The sequence below is a fragment of the Cyclopterus lumpus genome, chromosome 9 (assembly GCF_009769545.1).
Source record: "Cyclopterus lumpus isolate fCycLum1 chromosome 9, fCycLum1.pri, whole genome shotgun sequence".
In the NCBI taxonomy this organism is placed as follows: Eukaryota; Metazoa; Chordata; class Actinopteri; order Perciformes; family Cyclopteridae; genus Cyclopterus; species Cyclopterus lumpus.
This window is the reverse complement of record NC_046974.1, coordinates 5,830,682-5,844,769: the sequence shown is the minus strand read 5'-3', so window position 1 is coordinate 5,844,769 and position 14,088 is coordinate 5,830,682. Positions and strand designations below refer to the sequence as shown.

Below are 14,088 nucleotides of genomic sequence, written 5' to 3'. Positions count from 1 at the left end.
CACACACACACACACATACACACACAAACACACACACACACACACTTACACATGGGTCCACGTACACTGAATGCACCCTACGTAAACACAGCACACAAAAGCTTGGAATAACAAAACACACAGAGGAAGAGTGACTTCATTCTCTGCTAAGATAGCCATTAACGGCTATAACTGTATATATTTCTATAACTAATAGTCGTTTGCTTCTATAATTTTGAGTGTGTTACCTTTAAGACATCGGTCTGAACTTTCTGCTGCCTTAGGGTTGCTATTGGAAACGCTCTTTCCAGAAACAACTTCCTGGATCCACCGGATAATCCAGCAAACAATGAACTCTGATCAGTTTTCATTGAAATTACTTCTTACTCAAGCTGCAACTCTGTTTTTCATTACTGATAAGGCCTTAATTTATTTACTTCATTAATTGAGGTATTGTTTTTTTGTCTGTAAAGTGACAGAAAGTAGTGAGACCTCACTTTGCCAGAGCCCAACATAATTTCTAGTAATAGTAGACCTTTGGGAAAAACCCAAAGGTCTACTATTAAATATGAAGGAAAAGCATCAATTCATCACAATTGAGTATTCAAGTGTGTGCCTCAATCAAATTCATTTATTATCAAAGTAGTTGTATAACACTGCTCACGGTCTGTCTGCGAGTTATCATGAATACCCAGGAAACTGCTTCCGGAAGGCTTTTAAATGTCACTTTTAATGCTCGGAGCACCGCAAACGAATTTCCGTTCACCTTTCATTGTTTTGAAGTGGCGGCAGAAATGTCGAAAGACTGCAATCCTGGAATAAGAAGCACAAAAAACAATCTGCGTTTTTTTATTTTATTATCTTGAGTGAATAGACCTTTTTAAAATTTGATACCTTTCTCTCAAATGAAATGGAGTGTCAGAAGATTTGAGAGCTTCAGGTTCAATGCAAACCAAAGATCCCCTCGGATGCCAAGAAGGAGAGAAGGCAAAGCGCAGAGGGAGACGTGGTTTTGTCCACAAAGTAGACACAAATGTGGCATTAAAATTCAGGGCCGGGCGCTCGTGTTTACCCAAGAGAAAACAAGGACATGACATAGTCTTGGCTCCTGGATTTGTGAATTCAAAGCATCTTGGCCAACTTCTAATTCAGCAATGCACAACGTCCCATTGGCAGGCAGGTCGGGGACGTCAGGGAGTACTTTCCAATACATCTCGGTGGATTATTCTCGCTGTGACCTCCACCCTCCGTCTTGCATAACAAAGAAGGCGGGATGCGGAAAAAAGGGGCTCCGCTCGGGAAAACGTGCACGCGTGGAGGAGGGACTCAACCCAATGACAAAAAAAATATCAGCCCAGCAATCTGACATGTTTTTAATCTGGAGAGAGCAAAGAGACCGAGCCGAAGTACAGTAACTCCGGCAGACCACAAGGAATGTGGACAGGTAGCATGTGTAGACATGCCCAATACGTGATCACACACACACACACGCGCGCGCACGCACACAGACAAAGGAAGCCTTGCTACCTACCAGAGCATCGCAGACTGATAGCATTCCGGGAAGATGAGAGTTAATGACAGGACTCTATGATTCAGGTTAATGATCATAGAGTTCATATTCAGTGTGAGGGCACTGAGACGGCTTCGTGTGACACGTCGCGTGCTTTTAAAATAAGGAGAGCGATGCGTTGGATACTGTGGCGGATGAAGTGTTTAGTCGGGTCCTTAGTTCAGTTCGAAGTATAGCATTAACTCCGACTACAGTAACTAAAACATTGCAATGATCATTTATTGTGCACTCTAGTCAGCCGTGGAAATACGTGTTCATGTTTCATGTGCGAACATTTCCTGCAACATGTCTCCTGTCAGACCAGTGGGAAGTAAACACGTCCAAGCGCTCACATTTAGGGGTTAATTTTTTGTACGACTCTTGTCTATTGGATCTGTAGATTTCTCCTAAACTCACCAGAAGATACCATTTAGATAATGACATTTCAGAAATGCAATTGTCTTGATGTCAGGGGACGTTTCATGTTGGTTTCTGTTAGTTACAATACGATGTGTTGCATCTATCTTTTAATAAAGGCGGTTTTCTACACACACACATTTATTATTTATTTTCTCGGACTGAGCCAGACATCTTCACCTCAGCAGCACTCAGAGACCACGAACTTTTCAATTTCATTACTTTCAATGTTCTGACGGGTTTCCACTTCAGGGTTTGTTTGTACATCATTAAAAAACTGATTTATGAAACATTTAATTACTATAAACATTGCAGAATTTTTGTTCCTTCTTTTTCTGGCTGTTGAGAGATTCCCTCTGTAAAAAAAACCTTTGGCTCTAATATGTCAACAAAATGAAATGATCTTTTTGATCACAGCTTTATCCAATGTTCAAATGGAAATAAGTATATATTCTCTTATAGTGTGAATATGTTCTGATTCCCTAGATAGCAAACTGAATGTGTTTTTGTTTTGGACTGTTCAGACAAAACATACGTAAAGCATTAGTTTCGGCTCTGGGATCATAATTAAGAAGAACATTATAATGAATTAATTTAAAAACAAGTGTTTATCAGATACAAAATTAAAAGTATGGCTCCTGTGAGTGTTATATTATCACATATTAGATCAATAACAGTACCACAGTATACTGATGCGCACGTGTGTCAGAAACATATTTATGTTGTAGCCAAGTTAATTTAATCTACATACTGATAGGTACTTTAATATATAGAAATGGATCATATTTTTCAAACGTACTATATGTTTTGTACTATAGCTGCAAAATATCCCTTCTGAAAGGCAGAGGAGAAGAAATGTAAAGGAACAGAAAAAGTAGATACTGATGTAAAGTACCTCAAAACTTAAGTACAGTATAACTGAGTAAGTATACTTAGATATTGATGGGGTATTTAATGGGATATGTAATGCGTATAATGTCGGAGCTACTTTAGACTGCACAGCTAGTTTCAGAAAAGGTTAGACATCTTGTCTAAAGGCGTACGGTTCAATTATAATACATCTCTTTTGACCACCCGGCGTCCCCGAAAAAGGACACACGTCATGCGAGATGACTTTCCCAGTGCTCCCCATCTCAACCCCGGTCGGTTTTGGCCCAAAACATAAAAACGTTGTGCCTTCTTTTCCTCCAGCGCGGTGAGCTCATACTGGGTCTTTTCTATTTTTAGGCCAACTGGCTGCTGCTGGACTCCTCTTCGTGGTGCTGCGCGATGCTGGCGAGGAGACACACGAGGGCGCTGTTTCCCACTTAAGAGGAGACTGCCAGTGTGACTCGGAAGGTGAGAAGTGGGCACACACGCACAAACACACGCGCACGCACGCACACACACACACACACGCCTGTTTATAGCAAGTGAGTAAGATAAATAAAAGCTTTAATGGACAATTCTAAAGGAAAAAGTCATCCAGGGAGCACAATTTCTTCACATTCTGGTTTTATTTATTAATTAACTTTCATTATATTCCAGAAATAGAAACACAATCTGCTCGTTTGTTCCAGTTTGCGACTCTGTTTAGAAATAAAAAAAACACCTCGGCCCCTTTCTGTGGATCAGAATGATCTAATAACTATAACCGTGGACAACAACAACAACTAAAACTCGCACCAGAAACAAAGTCTTGTGATTCCCCCCCAAATTGTGCCCATGGGACTCGCTTCATACATATTAATAGGCAGACAAATACAAAATAAAAAAACCTAAATGTTTTGTGATCACATGTTTCTTTGAACATAACTCCAGCTGCAGGAATTCAAAATAAATCTAATTTGCTTTTAAAATTCCTCACAAGTCGAGTAATTCCCCAACCACGTCTTAATTAATCTCTATCGTAATAAATCCCAGGCTTACCTACTGTAACCTCTTCTCTACCATAGGATCATGGGCAGACCCCCCCCCCCCCCCCCCCCACACACACACACACTCCCCCCCTTTCCATAGCTATTAAAATGACGTATTGCTTCTGACTTGCCTTTGTGTGCATTTTAGTATTGTACTGTATGTCGTAGCCCAGGGGGGCCTCCAAACATAATGGGTACCCTCAATTAGATTTAGCCCCCCCCCAAAATGAAAAAAAAAACCAAGAAAATACTCTCATAGTGCACGCTAGAAACTATTTATGATGCACACACTCATCACGGGCTGGGAACCGTTTACTAAAACCCGTCTTTCCTGACATGCCTCTTTTGTGTTCAGACGCGCCTAAACTGTAACCACCAGTTATTGGACATCAACATATATACACATTAACCAGAAATCATCATTGCATATATATATATATACACCAATAACATGACCAACAAAAGTATTAAGATATACAACATTATTTGTTGGATTGAATAGTTGTTGTAATAATGTATTTATATATAGTTTTTTTTTCCTGTACAATAAGCATGTTGTACACACATGCACACAATTGCATATTTGGGAGGTGGCAATCATGGGCCACTTTTCTCCATCCAGTACAATCCCTCTATGGGCCCCTCCACCACAGGGGCCCCAGTGTAACAGCACGGCGGACGCTGTCTATATTTAGGCAGACTCAATTGAATGTGCGTCACTGGTGCTGCATGCAGCATGTCAGTGGACTCTCAGACCTCCGGTCCGATGTCCTGTAGCATCTATACTTTTTTTAATATGGGGGGGGGGCGGGGGGTCCTAACAGTAAATGCACAATGGCTGCACGGTGCTCGAAGTTATTATATTATTACTGGAACGGGGTTTGGAGTGATGTTCCAAAATCATCTTATATACTTTATTAACCTGCTGTTCCTCGCACCACTGAGTCCAGCCTCCAACCCCTGCAGCGCCACCCCTCTCCTCCTCCTCCTCCTCCTCCTCCTCCTCCTCCTCCTCCTCCTCCTCCTCCTCCTCCTCCTCCTCCTCCTCCTCACTTCTTTCCGCCGCTTCCCAAGCGCTGCAGGTTGAATCTATTGCCCCTATTTCCTGTCACATGGGTTGGAAATCGGATCCCCTGCTTTCTACTATCTGAACCCGTCTTTGTGGTGTCAGTGGAGCAGCGGCTTGGAGGACCTGCCTTGAAGTTCAGGGACTTTTAACGCCCACCGAAGAGCGACTCCTGCACAGTCCCGGACAGCCAGCCAGCCAGCCAGTCAGTCAGTCAGTCAGTCAGCCAGCCAGTCCACCAGCTCGCCGGTCTGCGCATCCGTCCGCCCGGCTTGCACTTCACCTGAGAGCCGGCTCCGACTCTTATTAACCACACGATGGATTCCTGGACAGTCACATCTGCTCTGCTCCTCGCGGGGGCGATTTCTTCTGCGGCTTTTGGTGTTTTCGACACCGGTAAGTAGAACAAACTTCTTCTTTTTTTTTTTTTTTACCACTCGCCTCTTTCCGTGAATGCATTCCGATGAATATAATAATCTGCGTTTTGTTTTCGGAAGCGTCTCCAAAAAGTTGCGCCGGACAGGATCTGTTTATCCCATGTCAGACAATTCTACAACACACACACACACGCGCGCACGCACGCACGCGCGCGCGTCACGGTAACTTTATTTACAGTTCATCGTCCCGGTCCAAAGCCCACCGCGACACCGTTTCCCTGCGCGATGCGTCTTTACTTTGTAGTGTTTACAGAAGGCGGTGGAGGAAACAGCAGCAACACACACACAAAAAAAGGGGGGGGGGGGGATTGTTTGGCTGTTATGTGTGTGAGGTCACGTGAGCCGAGTGGCTGGTCTGAGGAGACTACGGTTACCTCCGCACCTACACTCGTGTAGAGTCTCCCCTCTCACCCCGGGGGGGGCTCCAAGTAAATCTGGAAAAAAAAGAGCTTCGAGAAAACATCTGGAACCGACGTTATGTTTGCGACGCGCGTGTGACCCCCCCCCCCCGTCCCCCCCCCCCCCGTCCCCAAAACCGGCACGCTTTGACGCGCCGCGAGAGCCTCTCCATCACAATACGCAATATTTACTATTCTGTCTTTTTTTGTTTGTTTAATTGAACCATACAGACGCCCTCCCCCCCCCCCCCTCCCCCACACACCCAGAAATAATAAACTGAACTGTCATCTGATATCATCCGTTTCCAGTTACCATGAGATTCAGATCAACACGTCTATCTGCGGAAGCTACAAAGTCACCGCCTGCATATTGAGCCCCTCTAAAATGTGCAGATCTAATAAAGGTGACCACACAAACCGAGCTTCTCTTCGCTGTAATTTGCGCCGCGTTTCATGTCGAAAGCAGCAAATCCTCGTGCTTTCCTTTTTAATTTTTTCGTCTCTTAATTACAGCCCTGGTTTTTTCAAATTAGAGGGTCCACCATCTGGGCTAGTGCGTAAGTACTCCCATGTGTACCTATGTATTAACAAAGTATTTAAAGCAATGGTGTTTCCCCCTCATAACACTGGGGAGGGAGAAAGAAGAAGAAGGGAAAAAAAGGAGGGGGGGTGGGGGGGGGGGTATGTTTTACTTTAAGTCAGCTGTGCCACATTTACTGTACAGTAAAACAATAATTTCATGCCTCTACAAGAAGTCCGTCTCTTGTTTGATGCTCTCGTTGCTCTGTTCTGATGCGTTTGCGCTGCGCAGGTCAAACCGAACACACACTTCATGATGTTAAGGCCATAACTCAAATCTACCAAACTAGTTCCATGAGGTGCCCGCTCTGGTGCCGGTTGCCCCCCCCCCCCCCCCCCCCCCCCCCCACACACACCGAAAAGGACAAATCCTCAAACCCCTCTGCAGAGTTCAAAAGTGGAAAAAAAAAATTATTTTCCAGACGTGCAGTTGTGTGCTCATGTTCAACCGGAGAGGAGATCCAATCAGAGGAGCCTTTGGTTCATATTGGGTGAGAGGGGAAATAGAAGATATGGGGGGGGGGGAGGGGGGGGGTTAAGTGGACGCACTGAGCGCGACACGGTGGCTGCAGAATGAGGACGTTTATGAACATGAACCCTCATCAGAATACTCCCCCGGGGCAAATATGAATCCTTAAACACAGCAGGAGTTGAAGCTGCGTTCTGCGACTCGTGTCTGAAACACTTACACCGGAGTGCTTTTCGCTGCGCTGGTGGGACTGCAGCATCGCATCAGGCAGGAGGAGTGTGTGAACAGGCAAAAAGTGTTCTTCATCTTGCATTGACACACACACACACACATACATACGAAGAGGAAAAGAGGGGAACACGTAGTGGCAGCTAAGTGCCCCAATGCAAACTATAATATGAAGTCCCGGAGTGCACCTCCACGTGCGCCTTCAGTTTCTGGCGCCACCGTCCCATCGAGGTGGAGGCCACCTGTTTCCCGTGGAGCCGTGAAGTGTCGCCGTTCCACATACCCTCAGTAGCAGAGCGAGCAAGCGGTATTTCCTGTTAGCACATGCCGAGAGATTTAACCGACAATATTCCTCACCGGAGGAATCGGGGGATGATTTAAAAGGAGGCGGGTTGACATTTTGGGGAAATATGCTTCTTGGCTTTTCTTGCTCGCGCCTTTCGATGAGACGATCAATACCACTCTCATGTTTTACTGTTAAATCTGAAGCAACCAGACCCCCCTTAGTTTCAGCTGCTATACACGCAAATGAAAAACATAGCCGGTAATATTATTTTACATTTCTGCTTATAGATCCTGGAAATGCTACTCGTTGACCCTCGAATCAAATGAGATACAACATGTTGATTGGTGACCTTTGGAAGGTTCTGGTATATAGAAAACAGCCAGGCTAGCTGTTTCCACCTGTCTCCAGTCATTGTGCTAAGCTAAGCTAACCAGCTGCTGGCTGTAGCTTCATATTTAATGGTGAAATATGAGAGCGCTATCAATGTTGAACTATATAGCTTTTCACAGTATAGAAGATTTCTATTTCAATCTTTCTCCGGTCGTATTTATTATTATTTATTCATGCCCGCAGTGATATTGAAAGGAGAAATGACTCTTTTGGCTCAGCGCTCATAGTCGTATTTAAACCGTCGTATTACGATGGCTCGTAAGAAGGCACCGCTTTGATTTAGGAGGTTCACGAGGCTGAAAGGTCAGCGACCGTCGACCTCGATCTGACCCCCCGCGTCGTGAATAATAGCAACATGAATCCAGGCTTTCTTTCTGTTACCTCCTAAAAACAACTGTTAGCCTCGGAGGTGTCGAGCCGAGGCTCCGAAAAGGAATCGCAGAAGACGGAGCTGTCAGAAAATAAGTCCAAATGAAGCAAAAACATCAGGCTGTGCTCGACCGACTGGATGTTGGACTGATCGGAGGTGGCAAGAGGTGCCTTGTGGGCTTTTCTTTTCATCCGCCGTTTGCAGAGTCTCTCTCTACTTAACTAGGCATGCGTGAAACAACTCCAAAGTGGGAGGATTTGCACCGGCTACACTCTGCAGTGAGGTATCTTATCAAAACTAACTTTCCACAGGTGCAATAATCCCAGAGCAGAGGTTTAAGCGTTTTACTCTCATTCAACACCGGTAGCTCTTCTTTGTTGCTTGAAGCCACCAAATAGAGTGATGGGGTGGGGTGAGGGTCGGTGGGGGTGGGGGGGACGACATTGAATGGCAGCACGTGTTATGATTTCTTCTTTGTGGCTCGACATGCATTATAAGCTGCTGCAGAAAACTGGCAATCCTCTGTGTTATCTGGCAAGCACCACTCTCCTTCCTGCTCCACCGTCTTGATCGCTGTCCAGCAGGGCTTGACGCTGGCCCGGAGACCTCTGTGAGAACCCGCAGACAGAACCGGGGGGGGGGGGGGGGGGGGGGGGGGGGGGGGGGACCTCCCGAACAGCGCCTCGTAGTAGGATTGTAGTGGTTGACGCTGCCGGCAAACGGTCCACGAGGCTGACGTGTGATTGATAGGAGTCGAGAGCACGCGCGTTCTTATTGTCAGATGTTGGGCTGAGCATCAAGTCAGAGGGTGTGTGTGTGTGTGTGTGTGTGTGTGTGTGTGTACATTATCTGCGTGGGGAAAGGATGCCAGAAGCTGTTCAACATTCCCATGTAGGGATCATTGAGTATTTTTGGTGTGCATATTTCTGCTTCTGTACCTAATCAACAAGCATCTTTAACATCAATTGCTGCTTCCTGTTGCGGTTCAAAGTTCACTTTTTACAGTGGAAACCGTTGTTCCAGCAGAGCGAATCCACCGCACGGTCAGTTTGGAGCTTTTTTGATCATATCATCTGAGCAACTGAGCGTATGAATATCGTAAAATGTCCTTTTTATTCTCAACACTTTACAGACTTCTTGTTCGTGTTGGATCAAAAACTGAAGTTTAATGTTGATTCTGTCGATTATTGTTTACGATAAGTCAAGTGTTTTAAAAACAGTGAGAGCCATGGGTAACTTCTTCAAAAGGTTTGGTTTCCCAACACCACAAAATCATTCCATTTAAAATGATATATGACAATAGAAAAACATCAGGAATGGTCTGAAAACAACAAACATTTTTGCCTTTTTGACTAATTTTACGACACGCGAGTAATCAATTGTTCAACTAATAATTTCAACAGCGCCTGCGTGTTTTTGAGTGAAGGTTCAAATGCGAGGCAGCTGTTGCCGTCTGGAGCCTCCATAAACCTACAACATTCCTGCTTTCGTTTTTTAAGGGGCCACATCAACAAGTGCCAAACCAAGAGGTCTCACATCCTCTATCTGATTTCCCTCATCCCACGCACGCACACACACACACACACACGCGCACACGCACACACACACACACACAAACAACTGTCTGTCTTTTACACATAACTCTCCCTCACACGGCCAATCGCCATATCTGTCTCGACTTAATAATCTCTCAACTTGTAAAAGCAGTTCATACAGTGCAGTTTATTACTGCCCGCCAACAACCCGTGAGACAGAGGGATCTTTGTGAGTGTGTGTGAATGTGTGTGTGGGAGAGAGAGAGAGAGAGAGAGAGAGAGGTGCTCTGAATCGTCTGGTCTCAGAAGATAATAACAGACCATCTTCAACCACGATCTGAGGAAACACAAGCTTGTGTTGGCAGCGGTGATCACGAGTGTTGGTTCTTAAATAGTTTAACATAAGGGCTTTCGGGCGTGCGAGTACACCCTCTCTGCTCGGCGTGTGTGTGTGTGGGGGGGGGTGGGGGGGGTGGGGGGGGAGGAAAGAAGGCGCCTGGGGTCTGGTTCTCAGATGTGGGCCGTGTGGTCCCTTCAGCTCTTCCGGTTCAGAGATGGAGATGAAAAACCTCTCCCCTCCTGGTCAGCTTCTGCACTGAAGACACACGTTCAGACAAACCGCTGGAGGTAGATTGGTGAACTGTGTGTGTGCGTGCGTGTGTGTGTGTGTGTTTGTGTGTGTGTGCGTGTGCATGCTGCGCTAACTAAGTACCTATGAGTCAGGTGGGGATGTCAAGAGAACCGATACCTTGCTCCGATGTCAAAGACAAAATTCAGAAAATGTGACTAAGAATGAGATGAGAATAAAGGCGTCCCCTCGTCCTGGGGACAATAAACAATTCCCCCAATTAATACTACGTTGTAAACTAGTAATCTGTGATACAATTGGCCGGAGAGCTTCTTAATGCGAGCTGTTAGCTGTTAGCTGTTAGCCGGCGGGCAGCAAAGCTTGGCTCAACATTACGGAGCTAACAGCTAACGTACTGATGTAGCATTAAGTCACATTATGGCGCGTTCAAGCTCCATTCAGTGATAATGAGTATCGGAAAAGAAGCTAAATCATAATGTTGTCATATGATTGTAACATTTTGTTCACATATAGAAAGCGGGGTGACGACACACGGTCGCTTTTACTATATTGTCTCATCGCTCATCGTAATCGTGAGTAAGCTGACAAATGGGGCAAAACTCCCCTAAAACCTTTTTGTACACTCTGTTAAACCTTGCGCTCCTTTAAATGTCCTGTAGGTTGCACGCGGGTTCAGTCAGCATGGTTGTTTTCCTCTTTCTGGACAAGCCCATATGAAGCCACATAAATGTCACGCGCAGCGGTTTTAACGAGTTAGTTACTTTTTTAAAAGTCACGTTACCAAAACGATGCCGGGGAGGCAGATGATTGACACAAGATGTATTGCAGTTATTTAGATATTTGAGCCGCTATCTTATCAAGTAAAAATGCGGGTTCATATCGTTTTAAATTGAATACGTTTAGGTTTTAAGATTGTTGTTTGGACCAAACAAGGAAATAGGGGTTGGCAATTTTCAGGAATAACTGGCCAGGAAGAAGCTCTTCCTCAATAGCGTTCGTATGGTACTCCATTAACAAGAAGGTAGATTATACACTGAGCCATAGCTGATTATACAAACCTCCAGTACTAGCGCTCCAGTGACAGTAACACCAGCTCACAGGAGCTAGTCATAGATGCTGAGGCAGAGAGAGAGAGAGATCCACTCATTGAGAAACCAGACGTAGAGTAGAAAGTTTGAAATAGAAGAAAATAGAGCAGAGCATTTTCCTTTTTTTTTCTTTTTCGCATCCCGACACTCGTGGTACTCCACATGTTTTGACTTGTGAGGACAGGCCAACGTTTTTGAAGAATTCCCTCATTTACTTGGCCGAAAGTAAAGTTGCATCTGGCTCACAGTTGGGCCACGGAAGGGGGGAGAGAGAGAGAGAGAGAGAGAGTTAGAGAGAGAGAGAGAGAGAGAGAGAGAAGCTCCAGGTCAGAAATGTGTGCTTCTGTGTCAAGCTGCTGCCCATTTTACTTCCTGATGACCTCAGGGTGGTGCCCCGGGAAGGTCAAGTTGCGGGCAACGCCCTTGTTCTTCCATGCCAAGGGATCGGACCGCCCACAAAACCACCAACCACTAAGACGGAGAAAGCAGACCTAGTTATTATAAACACAATCATGCTTATTATCGTGCCACTGTGAGTCGCGTCCTGCCGTGTTCAAAGGCTTACATTCGTTTTATCAAAGTGCCCCTCTCTCTCTCTCTCTCTCTCTCTCTCTCTCTGTTGTGCCCGACTCGCTCCGTTTGAACTTCCGCTGGGTGCAGCTCTTACATTTTTAAATTATTTTTTTCTCCCCTCTCACCTTGTGCAAATCGACACCTGCTCCGGCTGTTGCGTCGGGGCGTAAACCCCCCCCCCCCCACCCAGTGTTCCAGCTTTCAGGCGGCGACACGTGTCTCGCTCCCCTCGGGAGGTGACGAGGCGCGACGGAAGCTGCAGCGCGGGGCGAGAGAAACGGGAACCCCTGAAACAAAAGTGTCGAGCGCAGTCCCTCCGGTCCCTGATCCACGGAGGCGGTCCTGTGACGCAAACGTGGAATTAAGCTGTCAGAGCCGCTGCCGGCTGTACACAAACTGTCAGGCTCGCAAGAGATAAACAATGTTGAGGTGGGAGAGTGCGCTCATGTGGCCGGAATGGTGGTTTGTGAGGTTCTGTTGCCCCAAAAAGGTCAGTCAAGACCAGTTTGAAAGTATTTTTTTTTCTGAATGAGCTTGGTGACTTGTTGGTTTTGGAAGGAGCCCTGTGAACGCAACGTCACTTAATCGTCCACGACTCAAGTTTTCTTCTCCCCTCTGTTTTGCATCCGACTCTCTCCCTCGTTTGCACATTTTAACACCACTATGTATGAGCCGTGCTCCCCGGCCTCTCCGTGTACCTTGACATTTACGTATGCATGAGGAGATCCATTCCACTCGGTGCCAGATGACATTCTCTCCGGGCTTTTCTGCTGGTGCTCTCTGCAGCAGCCTGAGCCCATCAGCTGGAACACACTCTCCAGGGCGAGGGGGGGGGGGGGGGTAAATCAAACAGTGAGAGAGCAGAAATGAAATACAGTAGAGCCTCATGTTCTTCTATGAATTCTATTAACTCTCAAACAAAACAATGGTTGTCATTATCAAAAACCAAATTTAATTCACGGAAGAATGTAATTTCAAAAAGGTTTTTAAGGCCCGCGGCGAGAAGTGGCCGATGCATGAAAAACACGACACGAAATATAACTTCCTTCCTCAACGCTGGAGTTCGTACGCTAACGTGTAATCAAAATAGAGTGTTATCGGCTCTGGGCGCTGGCAGCTTTGCCATTCCCTTGAACCGCGAATGTGTTTCTGTATTTCAAGGAGATGGCGGAGGGGGGGGGGGGGGGGGGGGGAGGGGCGATTAGACTTCGCTTTGATTTGTTTTGGTTCAAGCTTTCCTGTCTCAGCGTTTGTCTTTTTGAACGCGCTATTAATAACACTTTCGATGTAGTACGATCAAGGCAAATTAACTTATTATTAAGTTGTTCCAAACATCCTGCCAGTGATTGGTTGGGGTGTTTTTTTTGTAAGGATCCTCCACGCACTGAGTTTTTGCAGAAGCGTAACCGAGAACACAACGGAAAGGATTATCGAATCGCTACCGTGTGAGACGTGACCTGTCCGGCGAACCTATAGTTTCTTTTTTATACTGCAGTGATGCTTGGGCCCCAGGCCACTTAGGCCCTGCGCTCCACCGCGGTAGAGTAACGGCAACCACTTTTAAATAAATGGAGAGTAATGTTTCGCTGCCGAGCCCCGGGGTCTGGTTTGTGTCCAGCTGCAGCAGTTTGTGGCCCAAGAGGCAAATCGTCGCCTTCCCTCCTGCGCTGGGAAACGCCCACAGACGGTGGACACGGCTAAGTGGACAGGACAAACATTTCGGACAAGTGAAGGGCGCGGATGTAGCTGAGTGGGACCGCAAACAAAGGAACAACGCCACTAGCGGGCAGAGCTAAGAAGCCGTGAAAAGGGAAATGTGCAGTCGGCCAGAGCGCCAGCAAATGGGGTTTAGTGCGCTCGATTTTTTGTTTGTTGAAAGAATATGGAAATGAATGTCCATTAAATGGAGTGGCGATACCCCCGGTGACAGTTCTCGGACCCTCTTTTACAAACACGAACATCTCAGTCAACCGTTTCTCACAAACAGCCATTGTCCCTCCAGCTACTGATATCCCCTTGCAATGCGAGGCCCTTTGAAAGAGGCCTGAACTCCAAAGGGGCGAAACCCGAGGCGCCAAGAGGCCCCCGATTCGGGTTGTCCGTCCTGCATCGAAGGTGAATACGGCTCCCCGAGGTGAACACAAAAAAGGTCCTGCGGGGTCCTGCGCGGCACCAGCCCGCGGCCAACGCCAACCGAGGGGCGGTCACACTCGGGTGATGCCGTGAAACTGAATCTG

At 46.4% G+C, this 14,088-nt stretch overlaps 1 protein-coding gene across 2 annotated transcripts in view; it reads left to right on the top strand.

Moving 5' to 3' along the window:
* The first annotated feature begins 4,917 nt into the window (after positions 1-4,917).
* The window catches only part of kremen1 (kringle containing transmembrane protein 1), a 41,885-nt gene continuing 32,714 nt past the window's right edge, over positions 4,918-14,088 (top strand). For both annotated transcript variants that reach the window (XM_034541830.1, XM_034541829.1), the window contains exon 1: positions 4,918-5,305. In XM_034541830.1, coding sequence (XP_034397721.1) covers positions 5,227-5,305 — 79 coding nt within the window. In that variant the 5' untranslated portion in view covers positions 4,918-5,226. The remainder of the gene's footprint in view (positions 5,306-14,088) is intronic.